The 16,796-nt window shown below is 38.9% G+C and overlaps 1 protein-coding gene and 1 long non-coding RNA gene across 7 annotated transcripts in view; one reads left to right on the forward strand and one right to left on the reverse strand.

Moving 5' to 3' along the window:
* Window positions 1-8,658, forward strand: part of LOC116420843 — a 69,975-nt gene extending 61,317 nt beyond the window's left edge. For both annotated transcript variants that reach the window (XR_004231305.1, XR_004231304.1), the window contains 2 exons: window positions 3,066-3,118; window positions 8,054-8,658. This is a non-coding gene — a long non-coding RNA (uncharacterized LOC116420843). The remainder of the gene's footprint in view (window positions 1-3,065; window positions 3,119-8,053) is intronic.
* Window positions 1-16,796, reverse strand: part of TAOK3 (TAO kinase 3) — a 223,019-nt gene that overhangs the window by 62,826 nt on the left and 143,397 nt on the right. For all 5 annotated transcript variants that reach the window (XM_031948691.1, XM_031948688.1, XM_031948690.1 and 2 more), the window contains one exon: window positions 14,364-14,570. In XM_031948691.1, coding sequence (XP_031804551.1) covers window positions 14,364-14,570 — 207 coding nt within the window. The remainder of the gene's footprint in view (window positions 1-14,363; window positions 14,571-16,796) is intronic.

The raw sequence follows: 16,796 nt of genomic DNA on the forward strand, positions 1-16,796 counted from the left end.
AGATATTTATGCATATACACACACATATATGTATGGATGTAATATTTGCTAAACCTGACTCAAAGATTATCTAATGAACCAAGAAGAGGAAGAAGAACCAGAAGAACAGTAATACACAGGGATGACAGTCATGTAAATAAAATGAACATGAATGCTAGTATTTCTAATGACCAATTGGGCCCTGGGGAAGATAGGAGGAACTATCTCTCTCCTTTTGGAAGATGGGATGGGAGGGAGGGATAATGAGTTAGGAATATCCCATACACTGACAGATATGGTCAGTGTGTCTGTTCTATTTATTTAACCATATTCCCTTATTTGTTATAAGGTAGACTCACCATTGGGTAGGTAGGTGGTGATGGGTATACTTGGAAATGACTGATGTAAAGACAAAAGGCATCAAAAATCTTTAAGAAAGAAAGAGTCAAAGCACCCCCTCCACATTCAGTAAAAAGGATTTTTATTGAAGCAGTGAAATCAAACTAGAACATCTTATCCCCTCAAGAACACTTTTTTTCCTTCCCCATGGAAGTGCTGAAAGATCTTCATTTACTTGTTTGATTTTAAAGAAAATGTTATGACAGGGTCATTATTGTAGCATAGGTTTAAATCTGGAAGGCACCTTCCAAGTCATGTACTCTTATTTAAACCATCATTTGTACATGAGGAACCTGAGAGGCCCAGACCTTGTATAGAGTCATATAGGCTTTAAGAGGATTTGAATCTGGGTCTTTGGGCTCCAAACCCAATACATGTTCCATTCACTACAATGCAGGAGTCAAGCAAAAACATTGGTTATTGCTTTGGACAGCTATCAAGGAAATTATGTCTGAATTTTTCTTAAAGAAAAGGTTCAGAAATGGGCTTCTTAGGAACACTGAAATTAATGAGAGGTCAATTTTTTTTAATACATAACAATTTTAGATTATCCATGGAAGGCATTATAGTGTAGATAATTGATTTTTGACTGAAAGAATAATGATAAATGACTCATTTCAGTACTGTGTCAGGGTATGCAAATTGCTTTTCCCATAAAAACCTTGTGAAGTGGGTCATAAGATTATAGGGGCACAGGATTATCAATGTAGAGCTGGAAGAAACCTTCGAAGTCATTTAATCAAATCTTCTCATTTTAAAGATGAAAAAACTGGGACCCAGAGAAGTTACGTTGTTTGTCCAAGATCCCATAGCTAGTAAGTATATAACAGGATTTGAACCTCTGGCCTTTCAAGTCCAACAACAAAACAAAATAAAAAGTTGATAGTTGTATCCATTCTGAATCATTTGTTGAGACTGATACTGAAATTCATCTGCATTCTCATATACAAACTCATCTGACAAAGGTGTAGAATCATGCTGGCAAAGGCAACTATGAAGGTTCAAAGTTGACCATCTGAACAAGCCTAAGATGCCCATTGACAAGTATATGGCCACAGACGCCCACCAGACTTTACTTTATGGAACAATCTTGTCCCTTGATGAGAAAAACAGCATGGTAAGGCTGGTCTAAAGGGAAATGGAAGAATCTGAAATTTCTTTTGTTAGATTGGATGGGTTCTAGTCCAATCACCATGTTTTCAAGGTAACATCTGGGAAAGACTTTTGAAAAGAAATAGGAGATGAAGGGGAAGGAAAAATCTGAAATCTGAATGCCAAAAGGTTTTCAACTGGGCCTACTTGTAAACATTTTGGGGATATGATTTTGTGAAAGTGAAAGCATTTTGCTAAAATGGAGGCAACACGAACTCTTTCGCTACAGTTGGTCTCTCAAAGTTACCCTTAAAATATATCCCTTACTCCATTTCAGAACATGGAATTTAAGGTCAAATATTCCAAAGAGAAGAAAATTCTCCATCTTTATCTTGACCATGTTTATTCTTACATTCTGATGGATTTCTGAAGTGTAACAGTTGACACATTTGCCTCCCTTGTTAAAGCTCTCTGGTTCAACTCCAAATGGAGACAGGTTTCTAAAAAAGTCAAGTTAGGGGAGGTGGTAGATATGGAAAATGTACCCTATGTGGAGTCCGAGGACCTCAGTTCAAATACAATTCTTGATGTTCACTGCCATTATAATTTAGGGTAAGTAAATCATTAGTTTCCCTGGGACTCAGTTTCCTCTTCTATAAAAGAAGATAGCTGCTAAGATTCCTTTCAACTCACTCTTTGTGACTCAATGATGTAGGCAAACCTTTCCATGGAAACTCCATCTACCACGTCTACAATGAATAGGATTATTCTGGCAGGTGTATGGAAAATGATTTGGGGGAAGGAGATGCTGGAGCCTAGGACTCAATTAAGAGGCTATTGAAATAGTGTAGATGAAAGGTAATGAAATCTTGATTTTAGGAGTTGACCATGTCAATGGTGACAAAGGGATGGATGCAAGAGATGCTGGGGAGGGAGGGAGAATCTATAAGAACTGATTGGCTATGGCAAGTGAGAAAAAAAGGGTAGACTATGACACCATGGATAGAAACCTGGTTAAGAAAAAAGGTAGGGGTAAGCCCTAGAAGAAAAAGACCTAAATACTTTTTCTTTACATTTTTAGAGTCCAGAAGTAGTGATCTTGAAGGTTAGAATCAATCTATAACTTTTTCTTAGGCCACTGAATTCAGACTGCTCTGTGCAGAACAATGGCCTAGTTCTGGAGAGAAATATAATGTTTAGATAAATTCAAATTCAGCAGACATTTTTTAAAGCATACAACACTGTGTTAAGTAGTAAGGGAAATTTATAAGTTTTAGATGCACTGAGCTTGACATACTTACGGAGTTACCCAGGAAGAAATACGGAATTATCCCATACTGGGTGATGTGGGATTGGAGAACAGAGGAGATGTACGGATCATAGGATCCGAGAATTGGAAGTAGAGGGAATCTTTGAGGACATCTAGTCCAATCCCATCATTTTACAGAAGAAGAAACTAAGCCATAGAGAGGTGGATCATCTTACCCAACATCGTATCAATAATAAAGGGCAGAGGTGAGATTTGAATCACATCCTCTGTGCTTTTGCACTGTGATTTCAGTCACTGACTAAACTTTGTGAATCATGTCTTCCAGTTGTCACTTCCAAAGCTGATAGTTGAACCTATGGATGCTAATGAGATTTTCCGGTAAGTAGTCTTTGGGGAGTCTCCTGGGTCCCTCTGTAGAGGGATGTTGATCCAACAAAGGCGTCTAAGGTAGAGAAGTCAGATGGCTAGGAAGAGAGCTATGAGAAAGCAGTATATTGAGGAAGGTTGACTCATCTTAGATGATTTTCTTTCCTTTCTTTTTTTTTTTTTTTTTGAGTTGACAGCTTGTTTAAATAGTTCAGGTTGAATCTAATATTATTGAACACATTCTTCTCATTAAATTATTTTCTTTATCAAGGTAAATGAGCTTTGCACAGGAAAGAAAAAATTTAAAAAATGGCCAGGAAAAGTTAATACTAGTAGATATTGAGACAGTAAGAAAGTATCTGGCTATTCTTGATGAAAGTCATCCAGCCCAGATGAACTACCTACTAAGCGACTTAAAAGATTGAATCTTTAGTGATATTTGAAAGACGGAAGACTATGATGAAAGGATTAGAGAAGGGCAGATGTCCTGATTTTAAAAGGGAAGAGAATAAAGTCTATAAAATGGGTCAGTAAGTTTGACTTATCAACATTTTAAAGAGGGATCAGTAAAGGGTCGGTTACAAACTTCTAGAAAAGGAAAGTACGATCTCAAAGATAGAGGATGACTACATCAAGAGGAAGTCATGGCAGAAACAGCTCATTTCCTTTTTTTGATCACATTACCAGATGGGTAGGTCAAGGGGATGGAAAGCTATCATTTCCCTAAATTGAAGTTGAGCATTTGACAAATTCTCTCATCTTATTCTTGTCAAAGGGAGTTAGTTAAAAGTACAGGTAGGTTGTTTCGTTATTGGTTTAAAGATCAGACCCATAAAGTTGTGATTAATCTAATGAACCTATATCAGTTTGGAAGGAGCTCTCCATTGGGATGCTCCAAGTTGGTTTTGTACTGTTTTCACATTTTCATAAATGATTCGGATGGTGTGCTTATCAGAACTAAAGATGGCATAAAGCTAGGGGGGGATGAAACACACTGGATCAAAGCCAGGGTCTGGAAGTGTTAATAAACTGGAACACTGGAACAAATCTAATATGATGAAATTGCATAGGGCTCAATATAAAGTCTTAGAATAGGGTTCAAAAAATCAATTTCAAATGTGAAATTGAAGAAGGTATAACCAGGAGCTATGAATACTGTTTTGGACATACATAGTCTTTCAGTTAAAAAAGTTGGGGTGCTTTAGTGGAAGACAAGGAGACTATGAGTCCCATATGTAAACATGGAAGCCCCCAATAGCTCATGTGATTTTGGGCTGCATTAATAGAGGGACTGAATCTAGGAAGATGAACCTGCTCTCTTCCATTTTGGACAGACCATATCTGTGGTCCTGTATTCATGTCTGAGAATTGTGTTTTAGGAAGGACATGGATCAGGGGAAGGCATCCAAAGGAATTTATGCTACATAAAGACCAGTGGGTTTTTTGTTTTTTATTTAATCATCATCATCTTTTTTTTACATCATGTTTAGCTGTTTAGTTTGAAGAACAGACATGGTTGTGGTATGGGATGAGCATAACAGCTGTTCTCAAGTATTTGAAGAGTTGTTTTGTAGAAGAAGGATTAATCTTGTTCTAATTAATTCTCAGGTGACAAAACTAGGACCATTGGACAGAAGTTGCAAAGTGCAACATCTATGCTTGAGTCAGAAAGCTCTCATGAAAGTAGAGCTGTCCAAAAGTGGGATGGGCTGTCATCAGATAACTATGTGTCAGAGATTTTAGAGAAGGGATCCCTTTATTGGGTAAGGCTTCTTTCAATTTTTAAGATTCTCTGATTCTCTTATCTGCCCCGTCCCACCTCATCTTATTCAATGTTCGAGTCTTTTTCTTCACATTTTAAAAAGTCCAGAAGTAGTGACCTTGAAGGTTAGAATCAGCCCCCTAGGCCAATCAATTCAGATTGTTCTGTGCAGAACAATGGGGTAGCTCTGGAGAGGAATATAATATTTAGATAAATTTAAATTCAGCAGACATTTTTAAAGCATATGATACTGTGTTAAGTGGCGAGGGGGAATGAACTATTTAGAAGAGACTCAGGTTCTGTATTATGGACCTTAGTATCTAGTAGGGAGAGATTACACTTCTACAAATAACTAAACTACATGACATGAATGGAGCACAACTAACTAAATGCATAATTGCATTTATTGGAGGGAGTACTACACATATGCCAAATTTCAAGTAAGTGTAAATGTCTTATGGGCTCACCAGAGAAGAGTCTTATTGTGCTATGTGAAGTTTGAAGAGAAAAACTGTTATTAGCCAGAAGGAACTGAGAAGGGAGAAGCTGAACTGACTTTATTCCAGAGTCTGTAGAGTTTATGGGTAGATTTCACAGGTTCCATGAACTTAGATGGGGGAAAGATCACATTTTAAATTTTCACTGTTTTCTAAATGAAATTTAACATTTCCTTCACTTATTGAAAAAAAAAAAAGTTATTCTAAAAAAGTCCAGAGGCTTCCCTGGATTTCTAAAGGAAGTCATGACAAAGAAACAAAAAATGGGTAAGAATCCCTGGGTTAGAACATCTAATGCAGAGAGTCATGGCCCTAGACTTTGGAAGACTGATTGCCAGATCAAGAAACTTGAGGTTTATTGGGTTGGAAACAAAGGCACACTGAAGGCTTCTGGGAAGAAGCAAGAGCATGAGTGGATGAGTACATAAGGAAGGTAAGTATAGTGTAACATGAAGGCTAAACTGGACTGGAAGAGGTGGAGGCAGAAAGATTTATTGGCAGGCTGTATTAAGGAAAGTGGTAATTAGGGTTAATGACAGGAAGTATTTGGCGTAGGAATGTAGACAAGGAATATTGCAGAAATATAACAACCAGCACTCAGTAAACAAATTTTATATATATGAATATACACATACATGCATATATTATGTATGTATGTGTACATATAAAACAGATATTTCAAATATACATAAATTTCATATGTATATGAAATGAAGAAAAAAGATCATAGATCTGGAAGGGATTTCAGGGGACATCTACTTTAATCTCTTGATTTTACAGGTGAGGAAACTGAGATGATAAACAGCTAGATGGCATATTGAGAGAAAGTTCTGGACTTGGTGACAGGAATATCTGAGTTCAAATCCTGCCTCAGATACCCACTTAACTGTATGATTCCAGCAAGCCAATTGACCTATTGAGATCAGTTTATAGGATGTATTAGTAGTATCTCTATGTCTGGGTTATGGGGAGGATCTAATGAGATAATTTATATATATTATAAATACATACATTTAAAATGCTATATAATGCTAGTGATGATGATGATGATTCTACTACAACTACTACTATTACTACTCCTAAGTCCTCCTCCTGTTACCACTTCCACCTCCACTCCTGCTCTTCTGTTTATTATTAAGTGACTAGCCTGAGATCACATAGGCAGTAAATTATTGAAGTTAGAACTTAGGAAAAACTGAGCCACAGTGACAAGAATAGGGCAACATGCATCCTTTTGCTCTCTTTCAAGGTGAGTTTTTAACAGTCTTCCCAAAGGCAACCTGGGCACCGCCGACTGGGTAATACTTGTCTGCAGGAGCTTCCTTTTGCTTGTTTCCCCCACCCCTGCCCACAGGCCAGCAATCTTCCACTATTGGGCTCAGAGCAGTGGAGGAGATGGACTCTCAGGTGATAAAGGCTTCTTTTCCCCTGTCCTGTGGGCCTGGTGGTTCCAACAACATCTCCCTCCCTTCCGCTTGCAAATAAAGAAGCAGAAGAAGCACAACTTCCAGGCAATAGTGTATGCTAATGGAACAACAAGGTAAACAAAGGCACAACCAGGTCTCTTAAATTATGCAATGTCTAATTGGGATCATGGAGGTAATCCTAGTTTCTCTCAGGATAAACTAGAAGAAGAGATTTTAAAAGAAGTTTTAGGGGACAGTTAGATGGTGCAATGGACAGAATATCAGCCCAACTGCCTGGCCAAAAATAAAATCCTTATAATTTATAAAGTGCTTTGAGATGCGCAAAATGCTTTGTTTACACATGCCATCCTCATAGCAATCCTGGAAGCAGGTAATCCCCATTTGCATATGAAAAAATTGATGAAAGAGGTCAAGGGACTTGTTTAGAGTTATACACCTAGCAAGGTTCTGAAGCAAATCTTTTTATTTTTGTTGAGGCAATTGGGGTTAAGTGACTTGCTCGGGGTCACAGTGTTAAGTGTTTGAGGCTGGATTTGAACTCAGGTCCTCCTGAGTTCAGGGCCATTATTCTACCCATTAGAGCCCCATGGCTCACTTTTGAAATTTGGCTTCTGTTTTCTCAGGTCAGGAGTGACATTTGGAATGGAAGGAACAAAACAAAACTGGCTAACAGGAAGTTGATAACTAAATTAAGTAAGGTGAATAAGGGAGCACTAAGTCCCCAATTTCAGGTAGATGAATCACATTCCCTAGAGATGAATGACTATTGTGTCATCATTATCTGCTGGTCTACCATGGGGAGGACTGAAGCTCTGGTGAGCCTCAGGAGCCACTTATTAAAATCTTGACCACCTGCACATTCACAGATCTGTAAAATGAGAACATTGATCTAGAAGACCTTCAAAGGTTTTTTCCAGCTCCATACTGTTGGTTCTATGCCTGGGGACGGGCAAGCGTTGCCCAGTTTCCCAAAGAGGAAAGAGAATGGAACCTGTAAACAACGGGCAAGTGAGCTTGACTGATTCCTAGCAGAATTCTAGAATCCATCCATTATAGGGAGTGGCTGAACATTTAATCAGGAATCTGTGGTGACAAAAGAGCAGCATGACTCCATCCAGAACAAGTCACGCCAGACCAACCGTATTTCCTCTTCTTCACGTCTACTAAAATGCTATTTCTAGGGGATGTGTCTGATTGAATTTACCTAGACTGACTGATTGAATTTATTTTTTAAAAGTTTTATTATGCATTTGTTTTACAGCAGCCAGTACCTCTTCTCATTCGATGTTCCCACTGTAACCAAGAGAAACATCTGAGCAAAATCAACTGCCCCAACAACCCGATTGGACAACATATGCTACATTCTGAATCCATATTCCCTTTACCACTTTACTTGATAGCTTTAAAAGAAAGCTAACAAGGACCAAGACTGAGCATTACAATTCATTAAAATTCAACCGTCAATTATGGTTGTTTTAATTTATGGCATTGTAATCATTGGGGAAACCATTCTTCTTCTTAGTCTGCCCTTCAGGATACTTATATTTTTAGCAAAGCAATTTGATTAACTCTCATCCTATTTTTGTGAAGAAGATGGAGAGATGTGGGGCAGGTGATAATATAATTAGATTTAGAAATGATTGAATGGCTGGATCCAAAGAGTAGTTATTTGTGGTTCTATGAAAACATGGTAAAAGGTCTTCAATAGAGTGCTCCAAGTTTCTGAGCTTGGTCCTGTATTATTTAGCATTATATAGATATATTATATACTTTCACATTTTTAGACAATGCCCAAATGTTTTCAGAAAGTTAACATAGTGAATGACAAAATCAGGATCCAGGAGGATATTGTCAGGCTTGAATATTGGGCCGAATTAAAAAATGATGAAATTCAATAAAGGTAAATGTAAAGGCTTACATTGGGGTTGACAACAATCTCTGCACATACAAAAGGGGAAAAGGCATGGCTGGATAACAACTAAAAATATCATGGGAGGTGTTTGGTGGGCCATAAGCTCAATGCAATCAAACAGTGAGATGTGTCAATGATTACACTGTTTTTATGAGGTCATACTGCTGGCGATTTTCTGCCACACTTCTCCAAAGAAGCTTGGGCAGCATTTAGAGGGGAAGAGCCTCTAAGGATGTATCTTGCCCTGGTTAAACTATATCTACAGCATGGCATTTGGGTTTTAAGAAATGGATGACCTTGAGAGTATCCACATTAAGGTCAAACAGGATAGTGAAGGACTATGAGTTCATATTTCATTTAGATCAATTGAAGGAGAAAGGGATGTTTGGTCAGAGAAAGATTTTGGGGTAAGGAGAGAACATTATACCTCTATTCAAGGATATTTCTTTGTTTAATCCCAGAGGGCAGAAAAAATAGTGATGAGTTTAGGCTGCAGACAGGACAATTTAAGTTTGATTTAGGGATTGTCCCAAGTGGAATGGACATGCCTTTGGATGGAGTGGGCACCCCCTCCCTAGGGATCTTTAGATCAAAACTAGATGACCATTTCTGGGATGTGTTATAGAAGGAACTCGTTTTCGAGTATGGTTTGGATTAAATGACATTTGATGTCTTTTCCATCTTCAAAATTCTATGATTTAATATCTCCTATTTAAGTTCACTGCACATCATTAGGGCTTTCCAAGATAATATGGTTCTCTGATGAACTATGTCAACGGGATGCCCAGACAACAGGACGTCATTTCCTATGTAGGATGAATGCTTACCTACTTTGTTTTGTTCTGTATGGATTGTTAAAGTTCATTTCTTTTAAGTAGCTTGGGGTCTCATTGAGGAGGTTCTGTAGTGTTCTCCAGCTCAAAGGAATCATCAAAATATTATTGACAAGCAAGGAGAGATAGAAATTGTTACTATCTAAAGGGAATCTGTCTGTCTTCTAGTTCGCCTGGATGTTGGGCATCTTTCAGGCAACAGAGAAAACCATTTCTCATTTTATGTTCTTCTCCATTAGACTGGGATGTCCCTGAGAGCATGGACTATTTTTGCCTTTCCTTATAGCATCAGGTTTTGGCACAGTGTATGGTACACAGTAGGCAGTTAATAAATACTTGTTGACTAATAATTAAAAGATTGCTGAATGCTATTATCTCTATGGATGCATCTACTTGGAAGCTTATAACATATATAGGGAACATGGTACTGGGGCCTTTAAAGTTGCTTTAGGAATTTAGTAAACCCAACACATATTTTCTGTACATATGAATCACATGTGTGACTATGGAGATAAGTGGTTTACTATAGAAAATAAGCTGTGAAAACCTGCTATTTCCTTACAGATCTTCATTAAGGATGACTTCAATACACGTGTAAATCATTGTCATATTTTATAGTGATGAAAAAATAGGTATATAGTTTGGTAGTCAATTCTTTCTTAACTCGTTTTTGTGTATGATAACACCACTTATGATTTTTTTCTGAAAATTAATCCCCGAGTCTCTTCAAAACCACATCACCTCTAGTGGATTTCTTCTGGGTGTACTTGTATGATTCAGACATATGCATGGGCAACATCTTGTTGAAGGAGTCTTGATGACTGTGTCTTCTACAGAATTAAATCTCCCTTTTTTTAATCAACAAAAAATAACACTTGTGTTGCCGTTGGCCAGCATCTCTCTCTGCTTGGCTAGAAGATGAAGCATTTCCTGGTTGATAGTTTCTCTGGCTCTACTGGCTTCCTCATTTTGGCAAGTAAGTGCTTTACATCAGTTAAACTTTTTAAGAAATTATGATTATCAGAATCACTATTTTTACTTTTACCTATTTACTTTTTCCCCCTTCTTTTTTTCTTTCTAGACTCTCTTGGCAAGCTCGTTATTTTTACTAGGTTTAATGATCATCTCTACACTGTAACTTCTAGACTAAACAGACCTTATTCCTATCCTAAAATCTAGTCTCATATTTTCAGTGAGCTATCCTACAGACACTTCAAATCAAAACTGATTATCTTTCTTCCAAACTCACTCTTCTTCCAAAATTCTCTTTTTAAAACAGAAATATTTTCTTAGTCACCCAGTCTTGATACCTTGAAACCATCTTCAGTTCCACCTTCTACCTCATCCCACCCAGCTGCTAAGACTTTTAGACTCTATGTCCACAAAAGTTCTCACATCTGTTTCCTTCCTTCCATTCCTAAGAGCTATTACCCAGATTCAGGTCCATATCAGTTCTTATCTAGATTATTGAATTAGCATCCTTGATTCCCCAAGAGCAAGTGCCCTCCCTAATTACAACTGGACTTATTTAAATAAGAACACATTTTCGAATGTAAGTTGCTTGAGAGCAAGAATTATTTCATTTTTTGTCTTAAATGCTCAATTGACTGATAGATTGTTTTAGAGATAATGTCTCATTTAATGGACTGGGTTGAAGCTGTTTCTTTACTTTCATTATTTCAATTTTAGCTTTTGCTCTAACTTGTCAAAGATATGACAGCTGATTCAGAAATGACTTCCTTTTCAGGAAATAGCCATTTCCTGTTTGTTTAAGATATGGACAATTTTATATTTTTTAATCATGTAGTTCAGTTTTTTCAGATATGGTCAATTTCATCTTTTTTTAAAAAAATCACATGATTCAGTTTGTTAAGATATGGCCAATTTTATTTAAAAAAAACATATGGATCAATGTGCTTAGATAAGGCCAATAACATTTAAAAATTAATCATGTAATTCTGTTTAAGATACAATTTCACTTTTTAAAAAAAATCATGTGGCTCAGTTTAAGATAGGGTCAATTTCATATAAAATTGATCTAATTCACCTTTGTTAAGAGATGTCCAATTTAATTTTTACTGTTTTCTTTCCAATTTGGGGACATTTTTATTTCAAGTTTTGAGTTTCAAATTCTATCACTTTCTCCCTCCCTGAGATGGTGAGCAATTAGATTTAGATTATACATGTGCAATTATGTAAAATATAAAGAAATTAGTTAACTACCCTTGAGAACTTTAAGTCACCTACCCCACATACATTGATTAGTACTGAAAGAACTGAGGGATGAGCCATGACTGTCATTGTTTGAAACACTGTGGAGAAGTAAAGAGACCCTAGAAGGCTGGGGAAAAGCAAATGCTCTATTTTTTTTTTTTAAAGGAGGAGGGGAGAGAAGAGAATGGAGCCTGAATACTCAGTCTTATGAGCCTGACTTTGATTATTGGTAAAATGCCAGAATTTATTATTGAAGGGATAGTTAGGAAACATCACAAAAAGTCAACATAATTTCATCAAAGTCGTGAGAGACCAACCTTAGTATATATTTTTGTTTTTTGATAGGTTAATAAAATATTGGCTCAGGGAAATACTGTATATAATTTGTCTAGATTTTATTTTCATTTCTTTTTATATGTACGATTGTCTTAAAAAACACCAATCATTTCCTTATACATCTATTCCTTATTGATTTCTTCTCTGCAACAACAAGAAAAACCCAATTGGCCAACAAAGTAATCATATCTTAGAGTTCTGGTGACATTCAACACCAATAGCATCCTCCTCTCTACCGAAAATAGGGAGGTGTGATTTACCATCAAAGACCAAGATCACACATTGCGATTGATCAGAATTCACAGAAGCTTCTCATTTTCACTTTCTTGATTCTCTTTTCTTCACTGTGGATCACTTCATTCAGGTCTTCCTATGTTCCTTTGAATTCCTCACAATCATACATTTGTTAGTTGCAGTTTGTTTGGCCATTCTTCATTTGCTTGGGCACCCACTTTGTTTCCAATTTTTTACTATCACAAAAAGTGTTCCTATCATAATTTTGGTGTACATATTTCTTAGATTTGGCAACACAAAAATTTTTTTTTCCTTCCCCTCTCAGTCTATCATACTTTTCTTGTGAAAAAAAATGGAGAGAAATTAAAAAAAAAAAAAAAAACTTTCCTGACTGTCCTCTCTCCCTTTGGCTTTTTTGTTTGTTTGAATTTTTATTTTATTTTATTATTATTATTTTTTTGGTGAGGCAATTGGGGTTAATTGACTTGTCTATGGTGACATAGCTAGGAAGTGTTATGTTATCTGAGGCTTGACTTGAACTCAGGTCCTCCTGACTTCAGGGCTGGTGTTCTATCCACTACACCATCCAGCTGTCCTTGTATTTACTCTTATTTTTGCTTATTATAGATAATGTGTTTCCCAGTAGAACAAAGTCTTCTTGAGATTACGGTCTGTACTAGTTTTGTTTTTTGTATTCCCAGTGCCTGACACTTAATAAATGCCTATTTTAATTGATCTTAAGCAAACAATTCTATAATTTAGTAGGTTTGGAAATGGATGAATAATCGGACATAGAATACTGAGTAATGGTTTCATATCAGTTTAGAAAAGATTTAGAAAGAAGTCTCCCCTGGAGGGTTCCAGGAATCTGGAGAATTGAGTAAGGATGTGAAACGTGGATCTTGATAGGTTAGAACACTGGGGCCAAATTTAGTAAGACAGAATTTATTAGGGGTAAAAGTTTAGTCTTGAAAGGCAGAACAAGGTAAGGACTGGAGGTCTAGTCTTAGAGTCGGAAGGCTTGGATTGTAAGACCTACTCATCACTTAAATTCTCAATTCCTCAGTCAACTCTTTAAAACTAAATTTAGAAATGAGATGTTAATTGGCAGTAATAGAACAAATGCCTCCCCCACTCCACCTATAAAAAGGAGGGTTTCATTTTTGGGTTATAGAAATCAGCCTTGTGAGCCCAAAATGGCAGGAAGCATGGCTACAAAATCAATTTTGTTTGAGAAAGACCTGGGATGTTTGGAAGACAGAAAGCTCAATGGGTCAACAACAGTGTCCTAGAGAGCCAAATAAGCCAAGCCATCTCAGGCCCTGTGGGGGTCTCGGTCCAAGTCCAGCTGGGGTGTTCAGTGACTAGAAGCTTGCTCCCACCTGGACAAGGTTCCCTTCTGGGGGGTCACAGTTGGCACCAAGTGCCCCGTCTAGAGCAGGGCAGCCAGAAGTGGTGAGTGCCTTGTTTCAAGATATATGAGGATTGATTTACTGATGAAACTGGGGTTGTTTAGACAAATGGAGGAAAGACAAATTGGGACTAAAGTGGCCATAATGATATTCAAGTGTCCAAAGGTCAGTCCTATGGAAGGGGAATTAGAGAAGTTGTTTGGTCCCAGAGGGAAGAGCCAGAAACAGCGGGAGGACTCAAGTTCTGGGAGGAGACTCTCCCAGTGCTCCTTAATAGGAAGCTTCTCATTCTCTGCTCTCCCGCTTTGGTCTTTACCCCAGGGATCTATCAACTTGTAGCCTTTGGACAAGGATGGCTTCGTTCTGGAAGAGTGGGAAACACTGGGGAAGGCCTATAATGTCAGGGCCGATGTTTTAAGCCAGCTTTGCTAGGTCAGGGGGGTGGGACTTCAGTGAGGAGGGAGATGTTGTAAGAAGCGGGTGAGAGGATGGGCAAGTCTCCCCCGGCCTCCAGCTGGGGGGCTCGCTCCCACTTACTCTGGTGCGCTCCGGCTGAGAGCTTGGCGGCTTGAGCTACCCCCTCACAGGACGGGTCCTGGAGGACACCGCGGAGCGCGGCCCCTGACCTACCTTCTTGTGCGGCACAGAGGGGGTGAAACTAATGGAGCTGTCGTCTTCAAGAGGCGTGAGCAGGTCGGAGCCGCTGTCCTCCAGCACCTCCTGCATGCTGTTAACACTGCTGCTCTGACTGCCCGTGCTCACAGACACGCTCGGGATGGAGTGATTGCTGCCCAGGCTGTCCATGTTTATGCTCAGGCTTGTTCCATGTTCACTCTCCTATAAAAACGGGGCATCGGGGTTAAAAGAAAAAAAAAAAAGGAAGACTGGAGAGAAAAGTGACAATCCATTGACTGAGCTATTAAACCCACTCAATTCTGCAGCGCCAAGTAGATTTTCTGCCGAATCTGCAAAGATAAAACTTTTTATGTCGTAGCCTCTGCCTCCCATCTCCAGGCATCTCAGATCCACTCGTCCGTCTTCCCCAGAGGCCGCTCTGGACAGGGGTCGTAAGGTTCTGGGAGCCTGGGCTCCCCCTTCATGCCCAGCTGTCTTACAGAGACCAGCAGAGCGGATGGAGGCCTTTGGAAAGGACTCGCCGGCAGCTCTGTGACGAGGCCTGCTAAGCTTCTGGGACCCCGAAGTGGCCGAGGAGAGCTTTGGGGCCCGGACAATCAGAGTGACCGGCAACAACGACGGCTGACATTTCTATAGCGACAGAAGGTTTGCAGGATGCTCTGCGGTTATTTCTTTTGATCCTCACAATAACTATTAAAAGTGGGTGCTAATATGACCTACATTTTATATCTGAGGAAACTGAGGCAGACAGAGATTCAGTGATTTACCCAGGGTCGTAGTAACTGTCTGTTTGAGGCTGGATTTGAACTCAGGTTCTCCTGACTCCAGGCCCAGTGATCTACCTAATGTGCCACCCAGCTGCCTTAAAACTAAAAGCAATGCCTCAAGGAAAGGAAGACTTGAATGGCAAAGAAGAAAGACAGAACTCTTGGGTAAGCTGAGGGTTTCTTCTGTAGGAAATAATGACTGACTTCAACAATGAAAAATTAATTTATAATATTAAAACAAGAACTTACATTAATAGAAGGCTGAGACTTAAAGAAGTTTTGTCTTTCTGTATCACAACCCTGGAAGTGTAAATATCCTCAGCTCCATTTCCCAGTTGTAGAAACTGAGACACAGAGAGGCAAAGTGCTTTTCCTAAGAGCTGACAAGTTTCTAAGTCAAAACTTGATCCCATGTTCATTGCTCTTTTCATTACAAAAAGTCATTATTGAGTGAGTATAGATTGTTTCATTTATGTATTTGTATCTTTAGTATCAGGAAAATAAAACACACTTAATAAATGCTCCATCCACCATTCTAATTTTCCATTTGTTTTCCTATCTATTTAGTTGTCTCTCTGTCTTATCTATCATCTATTTGTTTTATCTATCAAGTATCTCTCTGTATCTGTCTTGTCTATCATTTATTTATCTGTCTATCTTATCTGTCAAATCTGTCTCTTATCCATCCGTCTGTACATCCATCTATTTATCCATTCATCCATCCATTTATACTTCTATTTATCCATTTGTCCATCCATTTATACATCCATCCATCCATGTCTATTTATGCATCCATCCATCCATTTATCTATCCATCCACCCATCCATCCATCTATCCATCCACCCATCCATTTATTCATCTATCTATTTATCTATCCATCCATCCATCTATCCATGCATTGATCCATCCATCCATCCATTTATCCAACCATCCATCCATCCATCAATCCATTGATCCATTTATCCATTCATCTATTTATCCATCCATCCATCCAACCATCCATTTATCCATCCATCTATCCTTCCATTTATCCATCCATCGATCCATCAATCCATCCATCTGTCTATTTATCCTTCCATCCTTCCATTCTTTGCACTGGCCTTCTTGATGAAGCTCAGACCCACCATCCCATCTCTCCTCTCTGGATCTTGGCCCGCACAGTTCTCCATGCCTGGCCTGGGCTCTCTCCAGATCTCTCTTCTTAGACTATCATTTGCATCAAAGCCAAGCTCAAACCCCATCCCCTACAGAAGAAGCTTTTCATGACCCCTCGACTGCAGGGTCTCCCCTTCTCTTGAAACGGGAGCTAATTCTCTGGGCTCACCGCGTGCCCTGATGGAAGGCAGAGCCCTCTTTGTACCTGCGCCCTCTGCTCCGGAGACAGGAGCTCTTTACAAATGCGGGCTGACCGGTTCCCTTCCTTGGGTGAGATGCTGGAGGAGTCAGTGAGATAATAAGAGAGTGCAGCAGTCAGACAACTGTACAAACAAGTGACACTGCACTGGGCCTCTAGACCTCTCCTATGCATTCTTGTTCCACCAGAGGCCAGGGATGGAGGAAGGATGACTTCCAGTCGGGGGTGTCGGGGAAGGTGTCCCCATCACTGAGGGTGGGAGGCTGATCCAGGCTTCCAGGCCTGGAAAGACCTCAAGACAAGGG

The sequence above is a fragment of the Sarcophilus harrisii genome, chromosome 1, assembly GCF_902635505.1.
Source record: "Sarcophilus harrisii chromosome 1, mSarHar1.11, whole genome shotgun sequence".
Classification (NCBI taxonomy): domain Eukaryota; kingdom Metazoa; phylum Chordata; class Mammalia; order Dasyuromorphia; family Dasyuridae; genus Sarcophilus; species Sarcophilus harrisii.